Source organism: Stenella coeruleoalba, assembly GCF_951394435.1.
Source record: "Stenella coeruleoalba genome assembly, chromosome: 3".
Classification (NCBI taxonomy): Eukaryota; Metazoa; Chordata; class Mammalia; order Artiodactyla; family Delphinidae; genus Stenella; species Stenella coeruleoalba.
The window spans coordinates 61,814,830-61,837,559 of record NC_137148.1 but is presented as its reverse complement, the minus strand read 5'-3'; the positions used below and the strand labels follow the sequence as shown (position 1 = coordinate 61,837,559).

Sequence of the window (22,730 nt, the reverse complement as noted above, 5' to 3'; positions counted from 1 at the left end):
CTTCCAGGTAGGGGAAAATATTACTAAAATGGCAGAGGGACATGATGGGTGTTGCAGTGTGATAGCTGGTGCCCATGAGAGAGCCAGCACCCTATGGTGAGCCTTGGTAAATTGTCAGGGCTCTGTCTCCAGCCTGGTGTGGCATCTGTGGAATAGTCCAAGTGACTAACCATCCGTTCCCTTTCATTAATTTCTTTCTTAATTAATTAATTTCTTCCCCAGATAAGGTTGAGTCATCCCCCAAGTGACCCCATGGTGAGCATATGCTGGCATCTTCTAGTTCTCTTGGTACCATGAACTGCGAGGCTGTTAGCAAGAGAAAAGGCAGGATACAAGGGAGAGGATATCTCTTAAGGTTGGGAAAAAATGGTACCTTCTTGGGTATCATCAAGTCGAGCCACTGCAGAAGTTACCGGCCCTCTGAACTGCCTGTGGTTTCTTGTAGTGGTGGCTGTTTTCTTGGGTAGTTGGCCAGTATCATCCTGCCTGCCTTTCCTCCTCCTCCCAGCTGGGCCTGTCGCAGCTCAGCCAGGCACCAGGAAGAGGTGCCAGTCAGAAGGAAATGACATGCCCACTGGCCTAGTCCCTTATTTTCTCTGCCACCCTCCCAACACACATTCACACACAGCCCAAACGGTGATGCATTAAGGCAAGGAGATGGAAAGGCCCCAGAGATAGACTGGCCTCACTTCAGGAGCTGCGGGGGAGAGCAGACCATTGTCTGGTGTGGCTCTTATGCGAAACTCAATCCAGAGCACACCTCAGCTGACAGTCCCTGGTGCACTCCAAATTGATGACTAGAAAAGCCAGGCCACATTTGCAGCAGACTTGGTATATGTCTTACTGTGTTCTCTTGCCTGCTGTCTGATGTGCCCATCTAAGAAGTCGTGGACTTCAGTTCTGTCTCGGTAGCAGGTGTCATCAAGCCTATTTGGAATCTGGGGCGGATGTTTGCTTCTAGCCCCTGGGATTCACAGGCCTGGACCAGGCAGTGTGACAGGAGAAGCCAGCCAACCAAGAGTGTGCATCTCCCTTCCTGCTGGGATAACTTCATTCTTGTTGATTGGCATCTGCCAAAGTTATTTTACTCTTTCTCCCCAGGGGCACTATGGTTTAGAAAAACTGTATTGCAAAGCAAATTGCACTGACATTGATAAAGTTTTATTAAGAGTCTGCTCTGTGCCAGGCACTGTTCTGAGCACCGCCCTCGTGGAGCTTGAAGTTTAGAATGGAGGTGGATTAACAATCAGAATAACTAAGTGAAGTATCAGGTTGAACCACATGAAATGACCATTTTTGTAGGTAAAAAATGGACAAATATTGACAGTTTCGTATGACTCAAAGTAATCTATTCTGTTTGTCAGTAATAAATGCTAAGGAGAAATAATAAAGCAAGGAAGGGGGGGATAGCAGGTTAAGGGAGAGGTAGGTGTTTGGAATTGTAAATAGATGGGACCAGAAGACCAAGGAGGTGGCACTTGAAGGTGGCTGGAAAGCTGTCTGCAAGAAGGGCAGTGCAGGTGAGAGGAGCGTAACAAGAGGAGAGGCCTGCACGGCTGGTGTGTGGCCGGAGCAGAGGGCAAAGGGCAAGAGAGGCAGGCGCGGGGAGCTGGGGCACGGAGGACCTCGAGGGCCAGGGAGGGAAAACTGGATTTTACTCTGAGAGCTGGGAAACCTTTCTGGCCTTCTCGATAATCTTACTTGGAAGCAGAAAGAACCTGTTGAGATGACGGCTGTGACTAAGGAATGCTCGTTAGGGCCCAGGAGCCGGCGCCCAGGCCGCTCGGAAGCTGCGCCGGCCCGGGAGGCGAGGTGAGGTGAGGGCCGCGTGTGGCCACCTGAATCGTGAACATTTCTGGAACTCCTCTGGTAGAAGAGCCTTTTTTAAATACCTAGAAAGATGACAAATGCTTGTTCTGTCCTTGCTCACCTGAAGGCCGGCTGTTTTCTCTCTCCGACTGTCTTGTGTTTTCACGGCATTAACCAAGCTAGGGGCAGCTCTGGTGAGTGCTGGGAGGAGAGGCCCACCAGCCAGGCTGCCCAGGTTGGGAGCCTGTCGTTTGGGCGCACATCACATGCACTGGGGCTCGCAGCCTAACAGAGCCACTTTCTGTCACCCTTCCGGGGGACTGCCCTGTGGGCTTATAGTCAAGCTGAGGATTTTGACAGACTCTTAAGCATGGCGCCCTTTTATGATGTCTCCCTGCTGTCCTTATTCACAGATCGATTGGCCAGTAGCAGCCACAAGATTTTAAGAAGGCCTGAAGCACCTCAGGAACCTTATCTGAGCTACCAGCAAAGAGGACAGCTAAGGAGAAGTACAGGGGTGAACGTTCCTGAGTGTTCTGAAAAAAGGGGTCTGATGATATTAAAATAATAGTTATTTTAAAACTGCTGGCTTCCCAGAAGGATCTGAGACAGCCACATTATTTTGTGCATCCTACAAGCCAGAGCCCAGCACAGGGTGGCAGAGCTGCTACGTGACAGCAGACTCTGTGCTTTCGGTCTTCTGTCCCTAGCCCCTATCCAGTGCAGGAAAGGGCGTGGAGAAAAGGGAACCCTGCTGTGATGATGGTGGGAATGTAAATTGCTAACAGCCACTCTAGAGAAGGGTGGTTAAGAAAAGTATTTTGCCATAAAGAGAAACCCTTACAATTCAAGGGTTATAATGCATATTAAAATGCATTAAATTTTACTAGTTGGACTTGTTTAAGCCACATAATACAAACGATGTGTGCAATTAATATTCAAATATAAACACTCTGGCCTTTTAAAAGGGAGAGCCGTTAATACTGCCTTGCCTACAGGCTGCGTGCTCGAAGTGCCTCTGAATCCTTACACAGGTCCCAGCGATGGTGCCTCTGGTTTCCAGCGCAGTAACTTAGGACCTGAGGGAGGAAGCTCCCATGGTTCCATGTGCCTTGGGTGAGCTTTCCTAGGGAACAAGGTGGGAATTAATCGGGATTTATCACAGGCTTAGAAATACAAAAGAATTAGCTCAGTCATCGTAGATCTCCCCAGCTGAGTTACATTTGTTCAGATGGAGAATAGTTTATTCTTTCAAGGGTACTCATTGTAGCCTCCTCTCCCCCAGTTATGACACCTTTCAAAATATCCACCCCCCCACCCCCCCAATAGGCCGGCCTGTCTATTCATAACTGGTAAACTTTACACTGCTTCTGCTTCTGCATGGAAGGGGCCTGCCAAGGGCTTTAACCTGTTACCTAGCGCTAGTCTGTGTTCCAAGTTGTTGTTAGGGACACAGCAAGTACTCTTTACAGACTGTGTAACACTCACACCCACCTTATGAGTTAAGGATGAGCTCATTTTACAGGTGAGTAATCATACTTCGGTTCAAAGACTTCTCTAAGGTCACCCAGCTCGTAGATGGCAGAGCTCGGATTCAGACCTCTATCTTACTCCAAACCTAGAGACCTTAACTACTAAGTGACCGACCACCTGCTGAGTTGTTGCTGTGGTCCACCATCTTGCTGGTTTGTGTCCTAGCCTCACACAGGGACTACAGGGGCCTTTCTGCTATGTGACTTCTAGCCAGACATCCAGACCAGGACAGCTGGTCCGGGACTGTGCCTATGCCAGCGCGCCAGCACATTCTCCACAGGCGGCCTGATCCTCGGCAGGATTTGCTCCATGCGCCCGGTCATTTCTAACAGCATCTCTCCAGGTGTCTGGGCCGCTGCTCCCTTAACTTACGCCTCCCAACACTGGATCGCATTTCCCTAGCTACGGACCACCGCCACCTGGCTCCCAGCGCCCCGACCTACGGAGAAATAAGGGCTGCACAGTTAGAAAAACTTTTGTGAATCGCTCTTCTTCAGACCGTGAGCGTGTAAATGGATTCCCTCTGTTCCACCCCTGCTAGAAAGCCCCGTGAGGCCTTCAGAGGAGAACAAGGGGATGAATTTGGGAAGTAGGGACAATCAGACCCCAAAACCCACTCTAGTGCCATGATCGGGGAGAAGATGCTCTCCATGACAGCTGTGATCTGTGGTCTGAAACACAACCTTCCTCAAACCGAATACTAGCACAAATGCAGTCGTGTTCTTTTTGTCAGGAAGTTGCTGTAAATGCCTAGGAAGCTTTGGTGTGGTAACCCCAGAGGATTTCAGTAAAGGTAGGAAAAGAGAATTTAGAGTAAGCTTAAATTAAGAGGACAGAACTGCTAGTCCAGTGTATCTAAAAAACAGGTCTTTTTGACTGTGCATTAGCGATCTTGATGATGTAGGTGACATTCTTCAAAGAAAACTCTTTCTTCCTGCTACGTCGAATAAAGCCATCTTCTTCCCGCAGCACCCTTTCTACCAAGAAAGTTTTGTCGGTAAGACCTGAGGCCGCTCAGTTCCCTTCGTGGTCCCGGGATGCGGACGCCCTCGTAGGCAGCGTCTCCCGTGCGTCGGGGAGGCGCTCCCTCCCGGGCTGCCGCGGGCACAGAGCGGGCACCTGAGAAGGACTGTCTGTGCCTCACTTGCCTTGCCTAATCCTGCCCTGGAGTAGCTCCTAACCCCCAGGGCTGGCAGGAAAAAGGCCTCTCAATTTCACAGTGAGCAGCTGGAGGGAGAGAAAAGTGGGCCTTTAGCATGGCAGTGCTGTGGTGGCGTCAGCACAGTGGAAACAGAGCTTCTTAGTGTCTCCTCAGAGCTGAGCTTACTTGAAAGCACTCGGACCAAAGGTTCTTACGGAGTTTGCAAAAACATAGAAGGTCTCTAGGTATGCGGTTGGTTGCTGGTGGATGCCAGCAAACAGACTCCTCGTGGGTTTATCTTTAAAGCATGACACCCAGCTTAAGATGTGGTCTGTCGCATTTAACCACGGTTCTCCGTGAATTCCCTCACACCGGGGTGGGCAAACTTCTCCTGCCAAAGGCCAGAGAGTAGATATTTCAGACTTTGCAGGCCATAGGGTCTGTAGCAACTCTCCCTGTGCTGTCCCCGCACAGAAGCAGCCACGGGCAGTCCATAAACGAATAGGCATAGCTGTGCTCCATTTACAAAAACAAGACCCCACTTGACCTTAGTCTGCCGACCTCTGCCTCAGACCAAAAGGGAACTAACTGCTCCCTGCAGTAAGAGCCCTGTGGGAAGAAGTAGTAACAAGGTTACCTGCTTTTCTAGAAGAGGAATTATTAGTGGGTTCACATTCCAACATGTACAAAAGCAGCTAAAAATATTTTCATTAAAGTGATTGATTGTCTTGATCAGGCCAGATTAGCTGCCTAGAAACGGTCCCCAACACTTGCTATTGCAGAACGGATGCCGTTGCCCAGAGCAGGCAGATCGAGTAGCCATTCCACAGACTGGCGCAGTTACTCACTTGCCATTGGAGAGCCGTGGGGCTTTCACCTGTTTTTCTTCTGCCCTGCAGGCCTCTTCCTTATCCTGGGTTTGATACTCTACCCTGCTGGCTGGGGCTGCCAGAAGGCCATAGGCTACTGCGGACACTACGCATCGGCCTACAAACCCGGAGACTGCTCGTTGGGCTGGGCCTTCTATACCGCCATCGGGGGCACGGTCCTCACTTTCATCTGTGCCGTCTTCTCCGCACAAGCAGAAATTGCCACCTCCAGTGACAAAGTCCAAGAAGAAATCGAAGAGGGGAAAAACCTTATCTGCCTCCTTTAGTTTGAAAGAGACATCAATGCCGTTTTCTTGCTCGTGTAACCTTGTGAAACACTTCACTTCCGGTTCTGTCGTTTGAATCGAGTGAAGAACTAGCCTTTACCTACCAAAGCCACGTTCCACAGCCCTGAGCCTCGCCAGGACCAACGACAGGCAACACCCAGCTGCACAGAGTGACTGCACAGGAGGGCCACGGTGCAAACTGTAAGAGATGGAACGTGAAAACAGTACATAAACCCTGACACGCAGTTAAGTTCTGTCAGACTCCATCTCCCCCCAAGGCTCAAGGAAGGATGATGACCTAAACCATTAAAGCAGCAGTTTCTCTGGTAACAGAAGAGACCATTGGCCAGATTTGCGGGCTGTTGAGAGACGTTTCTGCACAGGTTGCATGCCTGTGAGCATCTCTGCCTCAGAGTGAGGTTTGGGGGTTGGTGCTTTTGTTTCCTCCTAGTTCTTTCAAACTCTCTCAGGTGGAGACTGCAATGAAGACTGCACACCCACCGGGGAGAGGATGTGTGCTAAAGGGCCGAGCAAGACACTGTCGGTTGCTTAGCTGACCCAAGGGGTCAGCAGGGACAGTGTGGAATTCTGTGGTGGGACTTATTCTAGGCTGAATTCCAGAGTCAGGTGGATCAATTGAGCTGTCACTCCAAGAGTTTAGAAATTTGAGTAAAGGAAGAATAAGAACCTGTCCAATCATGAGAATAAAAGTACAAAATCCTGCTAGTGGAGACAAATTCATTCCACTCCCCAGCAGCCAGGCTAGCACCAGTACTGGCCCAGTCTCCTCTTCCACTGGAGATCACATGGTGTTCTTCTAGGGCTAGGACTGCGCTTTGACTGCCAAAGGAAACCTCGCTCTGTTTCCTGATTCCAGGGACAGAGGTCTCCGAGCCAGCTGTGGCTCATTCATCTGGTGACTGGGAGAGCTTGCCAGAATCTCAGCACTTGCAGCGAGACCTTTTCCCACTGTGTGGTAACCATGCTGTATTCAGCTGTATTCCTACCCCCCAGCAGCAGCAGGATGGCATTCTGTGCAGAAAAAGGAGCTAGAGATGGGAGTTAAGTTTTTCTAGTTACTGGTGTTGGTCCTGAAAGCAGACTGAAATAACATTAAATTGCTCTAACTGGTGAGTTACATCAAAGGCTTCATTCTCAGGAAAGCACAGAGTAGATAGAAAGTTAATGCAAAATGAATGAGAGCTAGACCAAGCTCGTAGCACCTGCCTATACCTGTTTACAGAATGAATGAAACACCACTATTAAAAAGGATTCAGGGGCTTTTAATCTAGTTTCTATAAATCACCAACATAATTGATTCAGGAAAATGATATTAGCCATCACTTCAGACTTACTTTGGAACCGATCAAAGTGACCAGAAAGAACCTAGTCTGGTATTCTCCTGAGCTTCAGAATTGCAGAATGCGATAGAAACACTTCTTTGCAATTTAAGCAAATGGAGTGGACCTGCCAAATTTCTGGAAGGACTAAAAGGACAGGTCTCTTTAGGCTTATGAATCTGCTTACTTGAGGGCTTGCTTTGTTTTGAAAATTTAACAAATAACTATGAACCTTGTTCGGGCAAGGTACTGTGTGCTAAGCACCACCAGGTAGAGAGCCCCGATTCAGATTTGACAACCCTGCCCTGAGAAAATCATCTTAAAGCTGTGTGAGTCTAAAACCATGCCTTGCTGCAGAACAAGTAATTGCTGTAGTTGTTCCATTCCAGTTTAATTCCATTCTAGCCTTCGGCCTGTACCAGAAACCGTTTTATCTCACAGATAATGAGCTAAAGGGCAGGAAGGCGGGGGCATGCAACCAGGTCTTCATGAGCTCACCATTCTTAGACCAAAGTTCAGAGTAAAAGCAAGATGTACATCTGTGACTTCAAGGGGTATCCTTCAAGGGGTATCCTTCAAGGGGTATCCTTATGTATCCTCATAGCAGCCTGTCATAAGGGCTCAGGACACAAACAATAACTGTGTCTGACGCCACACAGAAATGATAGGTTATGGCAGCCACTGGACAGGACTCCTGTCCCTTACTGTGCATCTGTATGCTCTAACCAAGTTCTGATGCCATCACAGTCATTGCTTTTTAACCCTTGGCAATAATTTTCATTTAAAAAAAAGCAACTCCCTCCATCAGGCAAATGATTTAAAACCCAATTTTTTTCCTTAAATTTATCATCACAAGATTCACTGTACTTCTTCTTCTAAACAAGATAGAGAACCCATGTTACAACTCTAATTTTACACTCTCACTCTCCTCGCAGACAACTCATAAGCTTAGAGGATTCTCTAAGCACGTCCATCATCTTTACTGCCTGACTGCGCCTTCACTGAGGGGCGGTGGAGGGCGGGCTATTCCTAGGTCACTCTGATAACAGAAGTCATGAGCGAAAACGTGACCTCTCTTGGCCAGAAGAAAGTCACCTGACAGTGTTTACTTCATCAGTCTGAATGCTACAGAAGACCAAAAAAAAACCAGCACATGCACACACACAAAACCGCAAACCACTAAAAGCCGCTTAAACACTGATTTGTTAAGCAGAGCAGAGATGAAATTTCTCTAGCAGAGAAAGAGGAGAAAGGTAATGTGGGCCTTCTAAACCTTTAGTCCATTTAGCCAGGCTTCAGTTGGGATATCAAAATCAGGCTAGTCTAGACAAAAACTGCATGGCTGTTTAAAAACCACTGCATAGGAGGAATGTGTTAGAAGGAAATAATAGATTAAAAATAATTAGACAATCGTTGACCCGCAGCTATTTTTCTATTAAATTTCTATCAAGCGCCTCAGTCTAAAAATCTATTATACCTGGACCATTACTGCTACCAGCAAGTCTTATTTATTTTTTGCCTGCGTTTGTGCTTCAAGTTTTGTGATGGGGCTGGGCTTCTCAATGAACTCCAAGAAGGCAGAGATGTGTGCTTTGGAGTCTGTGGATTTTTTAAACCTGTGTGCTGATTCAACAATGTTACATTAATTGTGTAAGGGTTTTTGTATAGTTATCAAACATCTGTGGTGTAATGATCTTTGTTAAACATGTATTCTGTAAAGTGCCATTGTCTTTTTTATGTGTAGCATATTTAAAAAATATATATGTATATTATACATACACAAGTCTGTGTGAAAGATGTGCAATAACAAAGGTGTATGTATGTTTTGTTTTTTGGAAACTGGACAGGAGTCAGAACAGAGATTGTTTCTGTTTTGGCAAAGGAGAGTTAAACATTTTGCCTTCATGGCCTAGTCATTAACCCATAACAATTTTAATGCTACACAAACCTATGTGAAGAAAAGACTGGTATGAAATCATTTTTTTCCTGGGTCTAAATTAAAATAATCACTAGATTTATGTGAAAGTTAAGCCAGCAAGACAGGCCCAGTTAATGCTAGTCTTTCATGTGAAATGTGAAGCTGCCACGTTGCCTTTTCTGTTTGTGTGATAACTAGTAGCTGGTACATAATCACTAAGGAGCTATTTCTTAACATGCTTTGATAGACCACGTTAATGCTAGACCACTATTTAAGGGCTAATCTCACACCGTCTTAGCCATAAGGGTCTGCTTAGAACAGACCTCTCTGTGCAATAACATGTGGCCACTGGAAATCCCTGGCCTGCGTTTGTATTTGGGCAGCAGTGACTCCCAAGGGCCAAAAGAAATAAAAGCACGACTGGGATTTCTTCTGAGACTGTGGTGAAACTCCTTCCAAGACTGGGGGGTCATGAGGTGCTTTGGAGGAACTCAGCACCACTTGATATGCAACAGCCACTTGAGCCAAATATAAAATTGTATTACCGCTGACGGACTCCATGTGAGCCTTTGAATTTCTGCTTATCCTATTATATTGTAAACTAATACATTATTTGTCTAGCATTGATTAGGTTCCTGTGCGTATGTATTTTCACAACATGCTCCCCTACCCTCCCCAGATACGAATTAAACCAGATTTTGCAAACTCATTCTGATTCAAGTCTCAGTATATTGGTTTCAATATGATGTGTATCATTTCATCAAGAAGATATCTACCAATCAAATTTGAAAGACTAACTTATATGTAATAGTGATGACAGGAAAGAAGATATTCAGGTATTTTAACTATGCCATTCACTAGTAACATATATACACCTGCCTTAGGTTAGCTTTAACTTCAAGATAAGTATATGTTTCTTTCTTGGAGAAGCACTGATGTAATTATAAATAGGGAGGAATAAAACCCTCTCAAATACTACACAGATATCTTAATTTTAAAGTAAAGAAATATGGAAATGCTTCAAAGTATTTAAAAAGCTTTATAAATGTAAAGAAATGTGTATAACAAGGGAAAAGTCAACAGAAGGACACATTCACCCCTTCCAACAAAAATACCAAAGTTAAAAGCCAGTCATGGAGCAGTTCACATCCACATTTCCTGAACGTAATCCTGCCCATAAAAAACCTCATCTAGAAGCAGAGTTCTAATTTAGAAACTCAAAGAAGACACTAACAACCCTTTTCATAAACTCTTACTCTGTATCGCGTGAAGCACTTAGTGATAGAATATACAAAAATGGCTATTTTCCTGATCTAGGGCCTGTGACAGCTGAAACTACTTGTAGCTTTGGCTTCTAAACATACCTGACACATGCCTGATTTCTAATAGGAATCAAAATTAAAACTGACAAAATTACCCAAATCAATAAAAGCAAAATTCTTCCATATTATGATCTAAATAATCCAAGCAAAATTGGACATTTTCAGTTGCTTTTTCAGCTCTTGTTACATCTTCCTCAAAAGTTAATCCACAGGAGAAAGGACCCTGGCTTTAAACTGCGGCACAGGCTGGGTAACCTTCACCTGTGCTTCCCGTTTCATCATTAGCAGTTTTGCTACCGGATCAACTTTCCATGACTGATCTTCCTGGAACACACTGCATTCAACTTACTCCTAGCTCACCTTAAAGTCTTTGCCTAACATAGTAAGAGTCTTGACTATTCTGGGCATTTCCTTTAAATGGGTTATTTCGGTAGCTTCCAATAATTCAGTACCTTTTTAGACTCTCAAGCACTAAAGGATAAGAGCATCAAAGCAAACTTTCAGCCTACTCTCCAAAGCAGCAAGAACCAATAACTGTCTTGATTTCAGGGCCCCATCTGGTTGCTTAGTCACTTGGCTGGGGCCATCCACTGCTGCCCCTGCTATCTTCTTCCTTACAGCTTCCTCCTCACCCTGGAGAGCTCTGCAAGATAACTCTTTAAGACATGAACAGCTCATTTTGCTTAGATACACAGGATGTAAATAAAAGCATAAATGAATAAGAGGAAGTAGTAAAACCACACGGAAAAGAAAAATCAATCAAATAACTTGTAGCTCTTAGTAGCTCTTATGGCTTTTTATAGCCAAATATCCTGAAAAACCTAATACCTATGCAAGCAGTCCACCAAGTGCCTGTGTTTGGGAGAAACCACTAAAATTTATTCTCAAGAGAAGGAAGCCTGAATCAAGGCAGGAGATAGTGAAGACAATGAGATGAAGTGAGTTAGGGAGAAAGAAGGGGCAGCTTGGGGACTGACTGGAAGCAGTGGGGGGAGGAGGGGAAAGAGTCTAGGGCGACTCCCAGGCATGTGGTTTGGGCACTAAGCAGAAAGTGGTGCCATCACCTACGTCAGGAATCCATCGGGGACAGAGACAGTGAAGGTGTTAAGCTTCAGCTCAGGCTGCCAGCGGCGAAGTCCTGTGTGCAGCTAGAAATACACCATGGAGAGAAGACCAGCTTGGAGATACAGATCTGGGAGTCTTCAATACACATGGACAGAAAATAAGAATTTTTAACCATTATGCACTTTTCATGGGCAGGTACTGGGCTAAGCACTTCTTTTAATTCATTTATTCATCAAAACCCTATGAGTAGAAATGATTATTATCCTCATTTTACAGATACATTAACTATCACCCAAGCAACTTAACTGAGGTGAAGTAATCTGCCCCACATTAAAAAGCTAGTAAGCCAAAGCTCAAATACAGGTTTGACACCGAAGTCTACATTCTCAAACAGCTGTAGTTTCTTTCTACCAAGAATGTACCGGGTGAGAAGGCAATAGTAACACAAACCCCCAGGGGACACCAACATCTCTGCATAGTAAACTCTTAGAATAACCTCCAAGTTCAACTCCAAAAAGACCGCACCGTAAGATGAAAACACTGCTCCCTTTCAGAGAAAAACCTGGTAATTTTTCATACTTTTCAAGATGACAACATACGTACCAATTTGCTCAATCCTGAAAACAGAAACTAAAAATTCATCAAGTATATGACAGTGGTAAAAAAATGACAGTTTTGTTTTCTTATTATAAATAATCTCTTAACAACGAGGTCCTACTGTACAGCACAGGGAACTATATTTAATATCCTGGGATAAACCATAATGGAAAAGAAGATAAAAAAGAATGGAGGGCTTCCCTGGTGGTGCAGTGGTTGAGAGTCCGCCTGCCGATGCAGGGGACATGGGTTCGTGCCCCAGTCCGGGAAGATCCCACATGCCGCGGAGCGGCTGGGCCCGTGAGCCATGGCCGCTGAGCCTACGTGTCCGGAGCCTGTGCTCCGCAACGGGAGAGGCCACGACAGTGAGAGGCCCGCGTACCGCAAAAAAAAAAATGTGTATGTGTGTATAACTGAGTCACTGCTGCACAGCAGAAATAAACACATTGTAAATCAACTATACTTAAATAAAAAAATAAATTATAAAATAAATTAATAATCTCTCATCCAGGATAAGCAGCTATTATGATTACATAAGAGGCCTATTTTCTTCATAGCCAATCTAATAATTAAATAAGGATTTGTTTTCAACTAAAGTTTCTCCAAACACACACACAAATGCCAAAGACCATTTAGTAAGTTAGCACTGCTGTGAAGAGCAGGCAGCAGGTACTTACCCACACGTGTGGAGCTAGGCCTTGGTCTGGAGTTTTCAAAAATAAACGTCGTAATTTTTTTCTTGATTACTGTATATTTTTCTAGGGTCCACTGTCCCTAAAGGATGGATATGAATTACTGGAAATGTGGAAGGATGAAAAAGAAATAGAGAATTGGAGCAAGGTGGCACCACGTGGCAGAAGCAACCCCATGCTTGGCAAGAGTCATGGGACACTGGTCCAGCTGCCTCTCCCTAGCCCAGCACCACCACTCACTAAGTGACTGGGATAATTTCCGATTCCTCTATAAAAATGGGGCCAAGAATAGAAATACCACCATAGGTTTGGCGTGAGGATTAGGTAAGTGATGTATGTGAAGCATTTAGTATAGCCTCTGATACACAGTAAGTCCCCAATAAGTATGTTATTATTAGAAGAAAATTAAAAGAATCTTCTGTCCAGACTGATACCACTTGGAGTTGATCTTAAAAATTAAAGAGTTGTTCTAAAAATTGTGAAAAATAACATAACCTGTTGTTAAAACCAATCTAGTTTTGGGACTTCTCTGGCAGTCCAGTTGTTAAGAAACTGCCTTCAAATGCAGGGGATGTGGGTTCGATCCCTGGTCAGGGAACTAAGATCCCACATGCTGTGGGGCAACTAAGCTCGCACACTGCAACTACTGAGCCTGCGTGCCACAACTAGAGAGCTCACATGCCACAACTAGAGAAGCCCATGCGCCACAACAATGACCCAGCACAGCCAAAACAAAAAACAAAAAAAACACAGTCTAGTTTTTTCCTAGAGAGGCTCAATGGATTGGCTACCTGAGGGCACCAATTTTTTCCATCCTGTACTATTCATCTTTAGCTTAGTGCTTTCAGGAAGTGGAAGATTTCTCTGTGGATACAAGATACATGGTCGCTCCTATTTAGCCAAACTAAAAAATAAAAATGTAGTGTCAGGTGATCCCATCATCTCTGGGAAACCAGAATGCTCAGAAAACCTCCTGATTATTTGTCAAACTTGTTGATGGCAAAGCCTTTTTAGAAAAGGAGCATCCAATCCTGGTAGAGTGTAAATAAAGAGGTCCTGCTCCTGCAAATGGAGGCACAAATTGGTACAATTTTCTGGAGAGCCATCTGGCAATGCACATTAAAGATCTTAAAATATACACTTACGCTTTGACCCAACAACTTGTCCAAGGAAAGAACACAAGCTTGGGCCCCAAATTTAGCAACAATATATCCCTTGATTATATTATATTAATTATTAATTATATTAATTTAATTATATTATTTATAATAAAAAACTGAAATTCAGAACCTAAAGGAATAACAGGACTTTGAAAAATAGTATATGATACATGTATATAAAGGTAGCTGTACAGCTACTAATGTTACAGAAATAATTCATCAATGTGAAAAATTCCACATATTTATATCATCATTGAAAAAAAGATTACAAACCATTGTGTTAGTTAAAATTCTCTAGTAAAAAGTAATAGGAAACCAACTCAAGATAGCTCAAAGAGAAAAGAGTAAGAATTTTACCTGGAGAATGTAATATCCAAATAATGAAATATGGGTGAACAGTCAGGCCTCATACAGGAAATAGAAAGCTGTTAAGATCTTCTATGTCCTTCATCCTACTTGTTTTTGCATGTCTGCTTCATTCTTCACTTTCATTACAGATCAGCTTTCTAGTAACTCTTCTGAAGTCTTGGCAGAATATGGCTATCCACATGTCCCAATTCTGGAACAGTGTAATTCCAGACAAATCTACATTCAGAGTAAAAATTTAATGAGCCGTGCGTGACTCCATTATAGCTAGGTGACATCCAGTACCAACGTGGTCTTCAGGGGCCCAAAGAAATGGGGCTTGTGAGAGCTGGATAAGCCATCCCCAGAGGATCTAGTACAAGGATGTAGAAGGAAATCTTATTTCTTAATATTAGAAAAAAATTGTCTTCCTAGGAAATTAATAGAAATATATGAACCAAATCTTAACAGTAGTTATTTATGGGTGTAAAATTATAAGCAACTTTACCTCCTTTTGCTGTAGATATTTTTTAATAATTTATGTGAAATGTAATTTTATAAACTAAATAAGTTAATTTTAAAAGCTAAGCTATCAGGTCATTGTGATATATTGCTAAGTGAGGGAAAAACAGGATAAAAGTTCACATTGTTTATATCCCTTAACTGTATAAAATGTATGTATAGAAAAAAATGGAAAAAATACAATAAACATTAGCAGTGGTATCTCTAGATGATAAAATTACATACTGTCTTTATTTTCTGATTTATCATTTTCCATACTCTTCAATATTTCTACAACAGATATATATTTTTCCTACTGGAAAAAAAAATTACTCGGAGGGATATGTATGCCCAGTGGGCTCAGTTTCTGTATAGGAGACTATAATATTGTAGGAACCACTGTCACTGCCAGATAAAAAAGTTATTCGGGGCATCTCTTTTCCTCACCCCCAAGCACCTGAAGAATACTATAAATTGCCAATAGTAACAACTACACACAACCATGATTTATCTTGAGAATCACTGGCCCACAAAATTTTTAAAGAGTTCTGGAGGAACTCTAGGATTACAGCTAAGTGCTAAAAACAAGAGTTAAAAAATAAAATTTGCGGGTTATGATTCTACAGATTCAACTGTTTAAATGTAGACAGGATAATATTCAGAGTAATCTTATACAAGTATATGAAACACTACTAGGCACAAGAGGATTAACGACTTTCTGTCCCCAGTAGAGAAAAGATAAAATGGGTTTTAGTGGCAGAAGGACTTTAACTACACCATCAGCCATGCCAAGCCCAGAAAGTTATAAGATGAAAAATAAATCAAGATTTGGATAAACTTAAAATTTAACACTTGCTGCATTGTTATATACCGGCTCCCATGTCCCTTGCCATTTGAAAACATGAACAGTGCCAATGAAAATTCTCCAAGTTGAAGGCTTTGTCTTACCAAAACCACAAAGTTAAATTGTAAATATGAAACCTACAGGAAGGGTAAGAACACTAGAGGGGAGCCTTTCCCTATTTTCCTGGAATCTTCAAATTAAAGATATCTGTATATCTAGGATAGATTAGTGGCAATGCCTGGCTGGCTTAGAAATTTTCTACAGATTCCTTCCTATCTTTCTGTAGACTGTGATAAAACCTTAAAATAAGGTTTAAAAACACCCATCCTTACAGAAAGCATGCTGTTTTGTATAATGTACCCTAAAATTCTAGTAGAAATACTTCACTTTCCATAATATTTAACCATTGAGATACAATCTTTTAGTTTAATAAACAAGTATTAAAAACAACTCTAGTGTTTTAAAACATATTATTCTACTCTAAATAAATTTATACTATAGTACTTGAAAATCTATCGAAGTGTACATTTTAACCATCCTCAATTATTTTTACATTAACCGCTTTCATTTCCCCTCTAAAGTTCTTAACCACATGGAATCAACAAATTCCACTAAACATTTACCTTAAGGATAAAATGGTAGGAGATACAGTGAAATGGTGTGTGATGGCCACTGTCATTCTAATAAGGGAAAGTTGCACCAAAAAATGTAACAAATTCTGTATATAAACAGTCTAAACGTAGATTTTTACCAATAAAGATATAAAATTAGATGCTAATGTCAGTGTTTTCAGAAAAAGATAAAGTAATAACTGTATAAGCATTATAGTACTACAAATGATTTACAGAAACTAAGAAACTTAATTAAACATAAACCCCCTCTAAAATGCAAACCATACATTATCTCAGCATGATTTATAGAAGGACTGTATCCAATGAAAATCCAAACTCACTTTTAGGTAACACCCAGAAAACTGAAAATGCTGTTCCTATTTTAATTTAACATGTATTTCTCAAATAAGATTCACCATGAACATTAGTTTAGACTATATTTTTATATCCTCTTTAGATAGCCAAGTGAAAAATCCAACAATACACAAATTTGTACTTTCATCAGAACATAAAACAACAACAGGTAGTGAGGCTAGAAAACAGAACACAAGTTCAATCAAATCAATACAATACAAGTACAGAGGCATCCATGTTAACCTACAAGGAAAAAATCTGGGCCACAAAACAGGTTTTCTATTTTGAATCTCACTAACTGCTAGACAGTCTGTGTATTTTGACCTTAAAGTGGTCAAAATATTTAATGAGTGAACCTCATGTTCTACTACCTACAAAGGTGAAAGCAACAGAAAAATTGTCATTTTATGTTGCTGAGTTTTAACTAAGTCTTTTATATTACTTATTTTGTTTAGTAGCACGTGATAGAATTATACACAAATTACTTTTTAAAAATTAAATGTGGTTATTTCTATATACCTTAGGCCCTCAGCATAATTTCTGCCTCTGAAGTGCTAATACAGTATTTAAAACTATACAAACATCCAGTAAACAGCATTTTATTTTATGACATTCTGTGTTAATACAATAAATATACAAAACTTCCAAACCACTGAAAACATGCAACATTAGAGGGACAGATGGAGGGCATTTATACAGAACCATGACAGTCACCGTAATGGCAGCGCAATATTACTCGTTGACAAAATATACAAACATCCCTAGATAAATAATCCAAGTCCCAAATTAAAAACCACTGAGCAATGATTTTCCAGTGTTCAAACTTTAGTTTGAAATAAAATAGCCAAAACTTAATATTTCCAACTGAAAAGTGACATGGATCCTTACAATGTGAAGACCATTTCATGATTGCGATACTGGGTAATGCTAATATTAAATATAAAACACTAACAAGTGCCAATCTTCTACTGAGTGCAAATGTGACTATTTACTAATAATTATTGTTAAGAGAATAGAGATTATAAGAATTAAAAACCCCTCTACCTTATTAAACTGTTAAGCAGCGCCATCATTTTAATGCACGTTTATGTTTTTAAAAAAACATTTTTCTCTTATCAGTTTGTATTAACCCAAATAACTGGAATTTAAAACAACATTTCCCCCATCGAAACAAAAAAAGGTTCAGTTGGTTGTAATTATTCTTTGCTATTTAGCAATAGAGGATTTCTACAGAATAGAGAGAAACATTCCTAATTCTTGAAGGAAAGTATCTCAGTATTTTTCAAAAGTCTCTATGATAAAGTTTTCATTTTGCAGTTTAAAGAAAAACAAAAGGAACTTGAGAGATGAATTAATGACAGACATACCTACTTTTGCTGTATTTTGTGGTTAATGTTTTGAATGTTTGTAAAATCCACACTCAACAAAGCATACTGATGAGACAGATTTTCAGTAAGATTATAGACTCTAAAGATCTTGAACTGGCTTATTTGGTTGAGAAAGTAAGTAGAGATTATCACTGATCAGAAATATTCATAAAAACAGCTTTAAATTCATACTCTGAATCCTACTTTCATCAGAATAAAAGAAATATCTTCCAAGTATATTACTTCAACAAAGTCCCAAGTAAATCAAATGTAAACACCATCTGGATGGATCCGTGTTGTATCTAGTATCACACAAAGCTTCTTTCATAAATAGTGAGAACTCACCATCCCACCCCCAGCATGAAACTCATTTTAACTCCAGATTTGGGGGGAAGAATAAAAGTGATTTAACCATTTACACCCAGCCAATTTTTTAGTCTCAAATAATATAATCTAATAGAGTACCCTTACTTTTCACAATCAAGTTGAATACTTATTATTCTGCAATCTTTTAGGTTAGCTAATGACTTCCAAAACAACAGTATCGTGACTTTACAAATGTCTTTAAGTCATTTAATCAGTTATTAAAAATGACTCAAAGTTTCAACCCAAGTATACTATAAGAATGAAGTTCTGTGCTGCATAGTAATAATTTTAACATGATTCTATCCATAATTAATGCATTCAACTGTATCTGTATTTTCTTGCTTGATGCAAGTTAAATGTTTTATTTTTTCTGTTGCTACAAATTTTAATGTATTCAGTCTGTCTCAAAAATTCAAAGACTGAGGTGCGTTAGGGATTCAAGTATATGTGAAGTGCCAGGGTCTTTTTACTTTTAATGCCAACTAGACATGAGAGGCTAAAAGAAAAACTTCTCAAATACTGTTATGTTCTTTTTGGACATGGAGTTAGCCTAGATTTTAATACCTCCGTTAAAAATGACACACACATACCCCAGAAAAGAGCTGCCAGACACAATCTCAGTTCAATTAAAAAGAGTAGCCACAAGAATATACCAAAGTTTCCATACAGTAATATTTTACTATGATATGAATACTGAAAATTAAAAACAAAAAGGTATTATCATCACTACATTCTATTCCATCACTTATCTACCTTTTCTTTTGGATAATGCACTGCATATTATATTATATCCTCGTATTGCACCCCAGTGAATTTTTATGTAGAAGAAAGTATTACAGAAAATCATTTCTATGATTCTATAAACAACTCCCCAAACCTGCAACCATAAGCAGTGCATAACCCAAAATACTAATTCTTTTAAGAAACATGGTGACCATGCAAGAGCAGAGCTTGGTTATCAAAATATCAACTACTCTAAGAAAATAAAAAGATAAAATTTACATTATCTACCATGAAGTGTACACAGGCTCTTCACTGGTGACTGAAACTGCTAAAAAGCAAGCCGATTTAAAAATCCCTAAGTCTCTGATGTCCTATTTCTTTCAATATAAATAAGGAAAAGGAATGAAGCATTGCTTTACTGCTCCAATGTGTAATCCTTACGTTTGACTCCTGAAAGAATGACTGCAGCAAGTACTAAGTGCATTTTTAATCATAAGTGCCATGTTAATTTCAGCGTGTCACCACTGAAATAATTCGCTGAACGTTCATCCCCCAAAAAATATGGAGAATATTTATTTCACATGTAATTTTTTTTTTTTGCAAGGGGCACTGAAATATTAAGAAACTATCAGGTAAATAATAAGACAAGGAAGTTTTTCTGGTTTTAGCCCATGCACAAGTGATTAGGAAATATACGTGCTGTGTGTACTGTGTTTTGAACAAAAAAAAATATTTATAGAATACAGTAACTGGAGAAAAAAGTACAGTCAGAAGGTAACAATGTATTGTTTGAAGACTCTAAATTTGGTTACCCTTGAAAGCATTCTGAGCTGCACTAGTTGCTGCGGTTGAAGCTGCATTTGCAGCTGCAGTCTGGACAGTTTTGTTGGACATCACACCTGTTGCAAACTCTTGTTGGGCCTTCTCAAAACTAGCACCTGTTGTGCGATACAGTCCATGTACCTACGGAGGCACAGAAAAGTGGGAGAAGATGAGTGGTAATCTATGCGTTCATTATCAATAGCTCTTCAATTAATCCCAACATGACTCAGAGATAAAAAGACTAGATTCTAGGCAGGATTCCTAAGGTCAAGAACATCAGCCGCCACAGTGGCACACAACCTTGTATGTAAATATTTTCTTAAAATAGATTTTTCCCTTTTATCGCCAATGCAGAAGAGAGAATTATGCCTATGCCAAACCAAAAATAATATAAAAAGCGACTTCTTAACCAAATGCAAAAAGCTATGTTTTCCACTGTACCTAATTAAGACATTACAGCCTTACAAAAGAATGGTTTAAACACAACAGGAGACATTCTGACTTAAATACATTAATTTACTACCCTAGACAATTCCAAAAAAATAATACCTTACCTATTTCTACGTTGGCTACATATACACCCCTGCCCCTATTGTATCAAATGGTATCGTTTTATCATTTAATGTAGCGAGCAATATGGGTGTCCTTAAAGATAATTCACTCTGAATACTATTTAAGTTTTTGTGTATGGTCAAGTCCTAAAGGATTTAAGAAGAAACACTTCTGAGCGCTATCTGTCCATACTGATTCATCACGCAAATCTTAGATTTTTACGAGCAGGGTTCAAAAATACTCCTTCTGTTAGCATCTCTCTCGAAGATGCATAAACTATGAAGCACATCAATCCATAACATCAGCCACTCCATCTAATACAAATTTGAGAAAGGAAATAACAAGGCACACTAGGACAAATATTGATATTTATTTATTACATACCTACAAACTTGGGGGTATGAAAGATGAGGAGGAAAGATGAGGAGGAAAGATGAGACAGAAAAGTAAACTTGTAATTACACTGCATTGTGATAGGTCTAAATTAGAAGCCTGACTAGAATGTCATCAAAGCAGGTTTGGAGGATGGGGGCAGTACACCCAAGTCAGCCCTTTTCCCAAACCTAAATACATAGGAACTGGTTAATTGTGGAGTTAAGTGTGGAGTGAGGAAAAGTAGGAGTCAGGTACTTTCAAGTCAAGTTTAGATACTGGGAAGTTGTTTCACAAAGACAGAATACAGAGGATACGTTGGTTTGGGGGGAGAGTAGACACTAAGTTCTAAACATTCATCCGTTGCACAAATGTTTATTGAATACCTAGTCTAAGCCTGCCCCAGCAGACAGGTGAAAATTTGGTTTGGAGGTAGAGAGGAATGGGCGAGAGACATGGACTTGGAAACCAATGGCACATAATGGTAGCTACAACTCTGATGTAACGAAACTGTCCACGGAGAGATAACACATAAAGTAGAAAGAGAAGAAAATCAAGTACCGAAGCCTGTTTAGACACCAATATTTAAGAGGTACCCATAACAACAAGAAATGATTAAGAGAGGAATGAGTAAAACCAGGGACCTTTTCACAGATGCCAAGGGAAGAAAGCAGTTAAGGAGTGAAGAGCTGTCGGGGAAAATAAGGGGTCAAAGTCCCAAGTTCTTCTGATACACAGTAGCGAAAGCAAATGCCATATTACTATGGATCAAAGTATTAAAGGGTCAGGGAGAGGGACTTCCCTGGTGGTCCAATGGTTAAGACTCCACGCTCCCAATTCAGGGGTCCGGGGTTCAATCCCTGGTTAGGGAATTAGATCCCGCATGCCACAACTAAAGATCCCACATGCTGCAACTAAAAGATCCTGCATGCTGCAACTAAAAGATCCCACATGCCACAACTAAAGATCTTGCGTGCCGCAACTAAGACCCAGTGCAACCAAATAATTTTTTTTTTTTTTCTAAAAAGGGTCAGGGAGAGGGACTTCCCTGGTGGCGCAGTGGTTAAGAATCTGCCTGCCAATGCAGGGGACATGGGTTCAAGCCCTGGTCCAGGAAGATTCCACATGCCATGGAGCAGCTAAGCCCATGCGCCGCAACTACTGCGCCTGCTGCGCTCTAGAGCCTGCGAACCACAACTACTGAGCCCGTGTGCCACAACTACTAAAGCCCATGCACCTAGAGCCTGTGCTCCACAACAAAGAGAAGACACCACAATGAGATGCCCACGCACTGCAACTAATAGTCCCCGCTCACCACAACTAGAGAAAGCCCACACACAGCAATGAAGACCCAACACAGCCAAAAATAAAAAATAAATAAAGTGCAAATTAAAAAAAAGAGAGAGAAAAAAAGGGTCAGGGAGAAAAAGAGAGCATTGACAAGTACATATACTGGTGAACTTTAAAATTCTTTTAGTACGACAGCACTACCATAAGTATATTTTTATTCCCTTTCCAAACCAAGTTTTTAAAATAAAAAATTAAAGATACAGATAAATTACTACACCTATGTTTAAGAAATTTATCTCACAATAAGTACATATGATTAGATCCTACAAATTAAGTGTATTATAGAAATCTAATAAACCTTCTTTACTTACCAGACCTAGCCACAGTGCAAAGTAATTACAGGTTAACTTGTCTGTCTCTCCCCCTTCCCCCCACCCCAATTTATGGGCATGCAATTAACAAACATCTGTTCTAATTTATTCCTTCTTTCAAATTTGTATTAAATTGAGTGGCTGATGTTATGTATTCATGAACTTCATGGTTTAATTACTTAAAATGTAATTCATAGCCCCACAGAGCAGAGAGGTAAAATAAAGGTAGGAATAATACATTTCTCAATAGTCTATATCTATATAAACCCAGAGAGCCACCTAGAGGGAAAAGACTGCATATGTATTCAGTGCACAATGCTCAAATACTGCGTTAGATCCACGATATCCACGTGAAAGGGGTGATTCTTCATTTCAGTGTCCCAGCAAGATGACGGGCTACTTACAAGGATCAACATCTCAAAAAGCTTACCATTTCCCTGTTATGTTTCAGTGATATCTACTGATATCTATTGATAACA

The 22,730-nt window shown here is 40.9% G+C and overlaps 2 protein-coding genes across 7 annotated transcripts in view; one reads left to right on the top strand and one right to left on the bottom strand.

Annotated features, from left to right (window-relative positions):
• LHFPL2 (LHFPL tetraspan subfamily member 2) overlaps positions 1 to 12,483 on the top strand; it is a 187,388-nt gene extending 174,905 nt beyond the window's left edge. For all 4 annotated transcript variants that reach the window (XM_079918345.1, XM_079918347.1, XM_079918346.1 and 1 more), the window contains one exon: positions 5,383 to 12,483. In XM_079918345.1, coding sequence (XP_079774471.1) covers positions 5,383 to 5,639 — 257 coding nt within the window. In that variant the 3' untranslated portion in view covers positions 5,640 to 12,483. The remainder of the gene's footprint in view (positions 1 to 5,382) is intronic.
• Positions 12,484 to 16,004: 3,521 nt separating this feature from the next.
• Positions 16,005 to 22,730, bottom strand: part of SCAMP1 (secretory carrier membrane protein 1) — a 105,525-nt gene continuing 98,799 nt past the window's right edge. For all 3 annotated transcript variants that reach the window (XM_079918098.1, XM_079918099.1, XM_079918100.1), the window contains one exon: positions 16,005 to 19,807. In XM_079918098.1, coding sequence (XP_079774224.1) covers positions 19,643 to 19,807 — 165 coding nt within the window. In that variant the 3' untranslated portion in view covers positions 16,005 to 19,642. The remainder of the gene's footprint in view (positions 19,808 to 22,730) is intronic.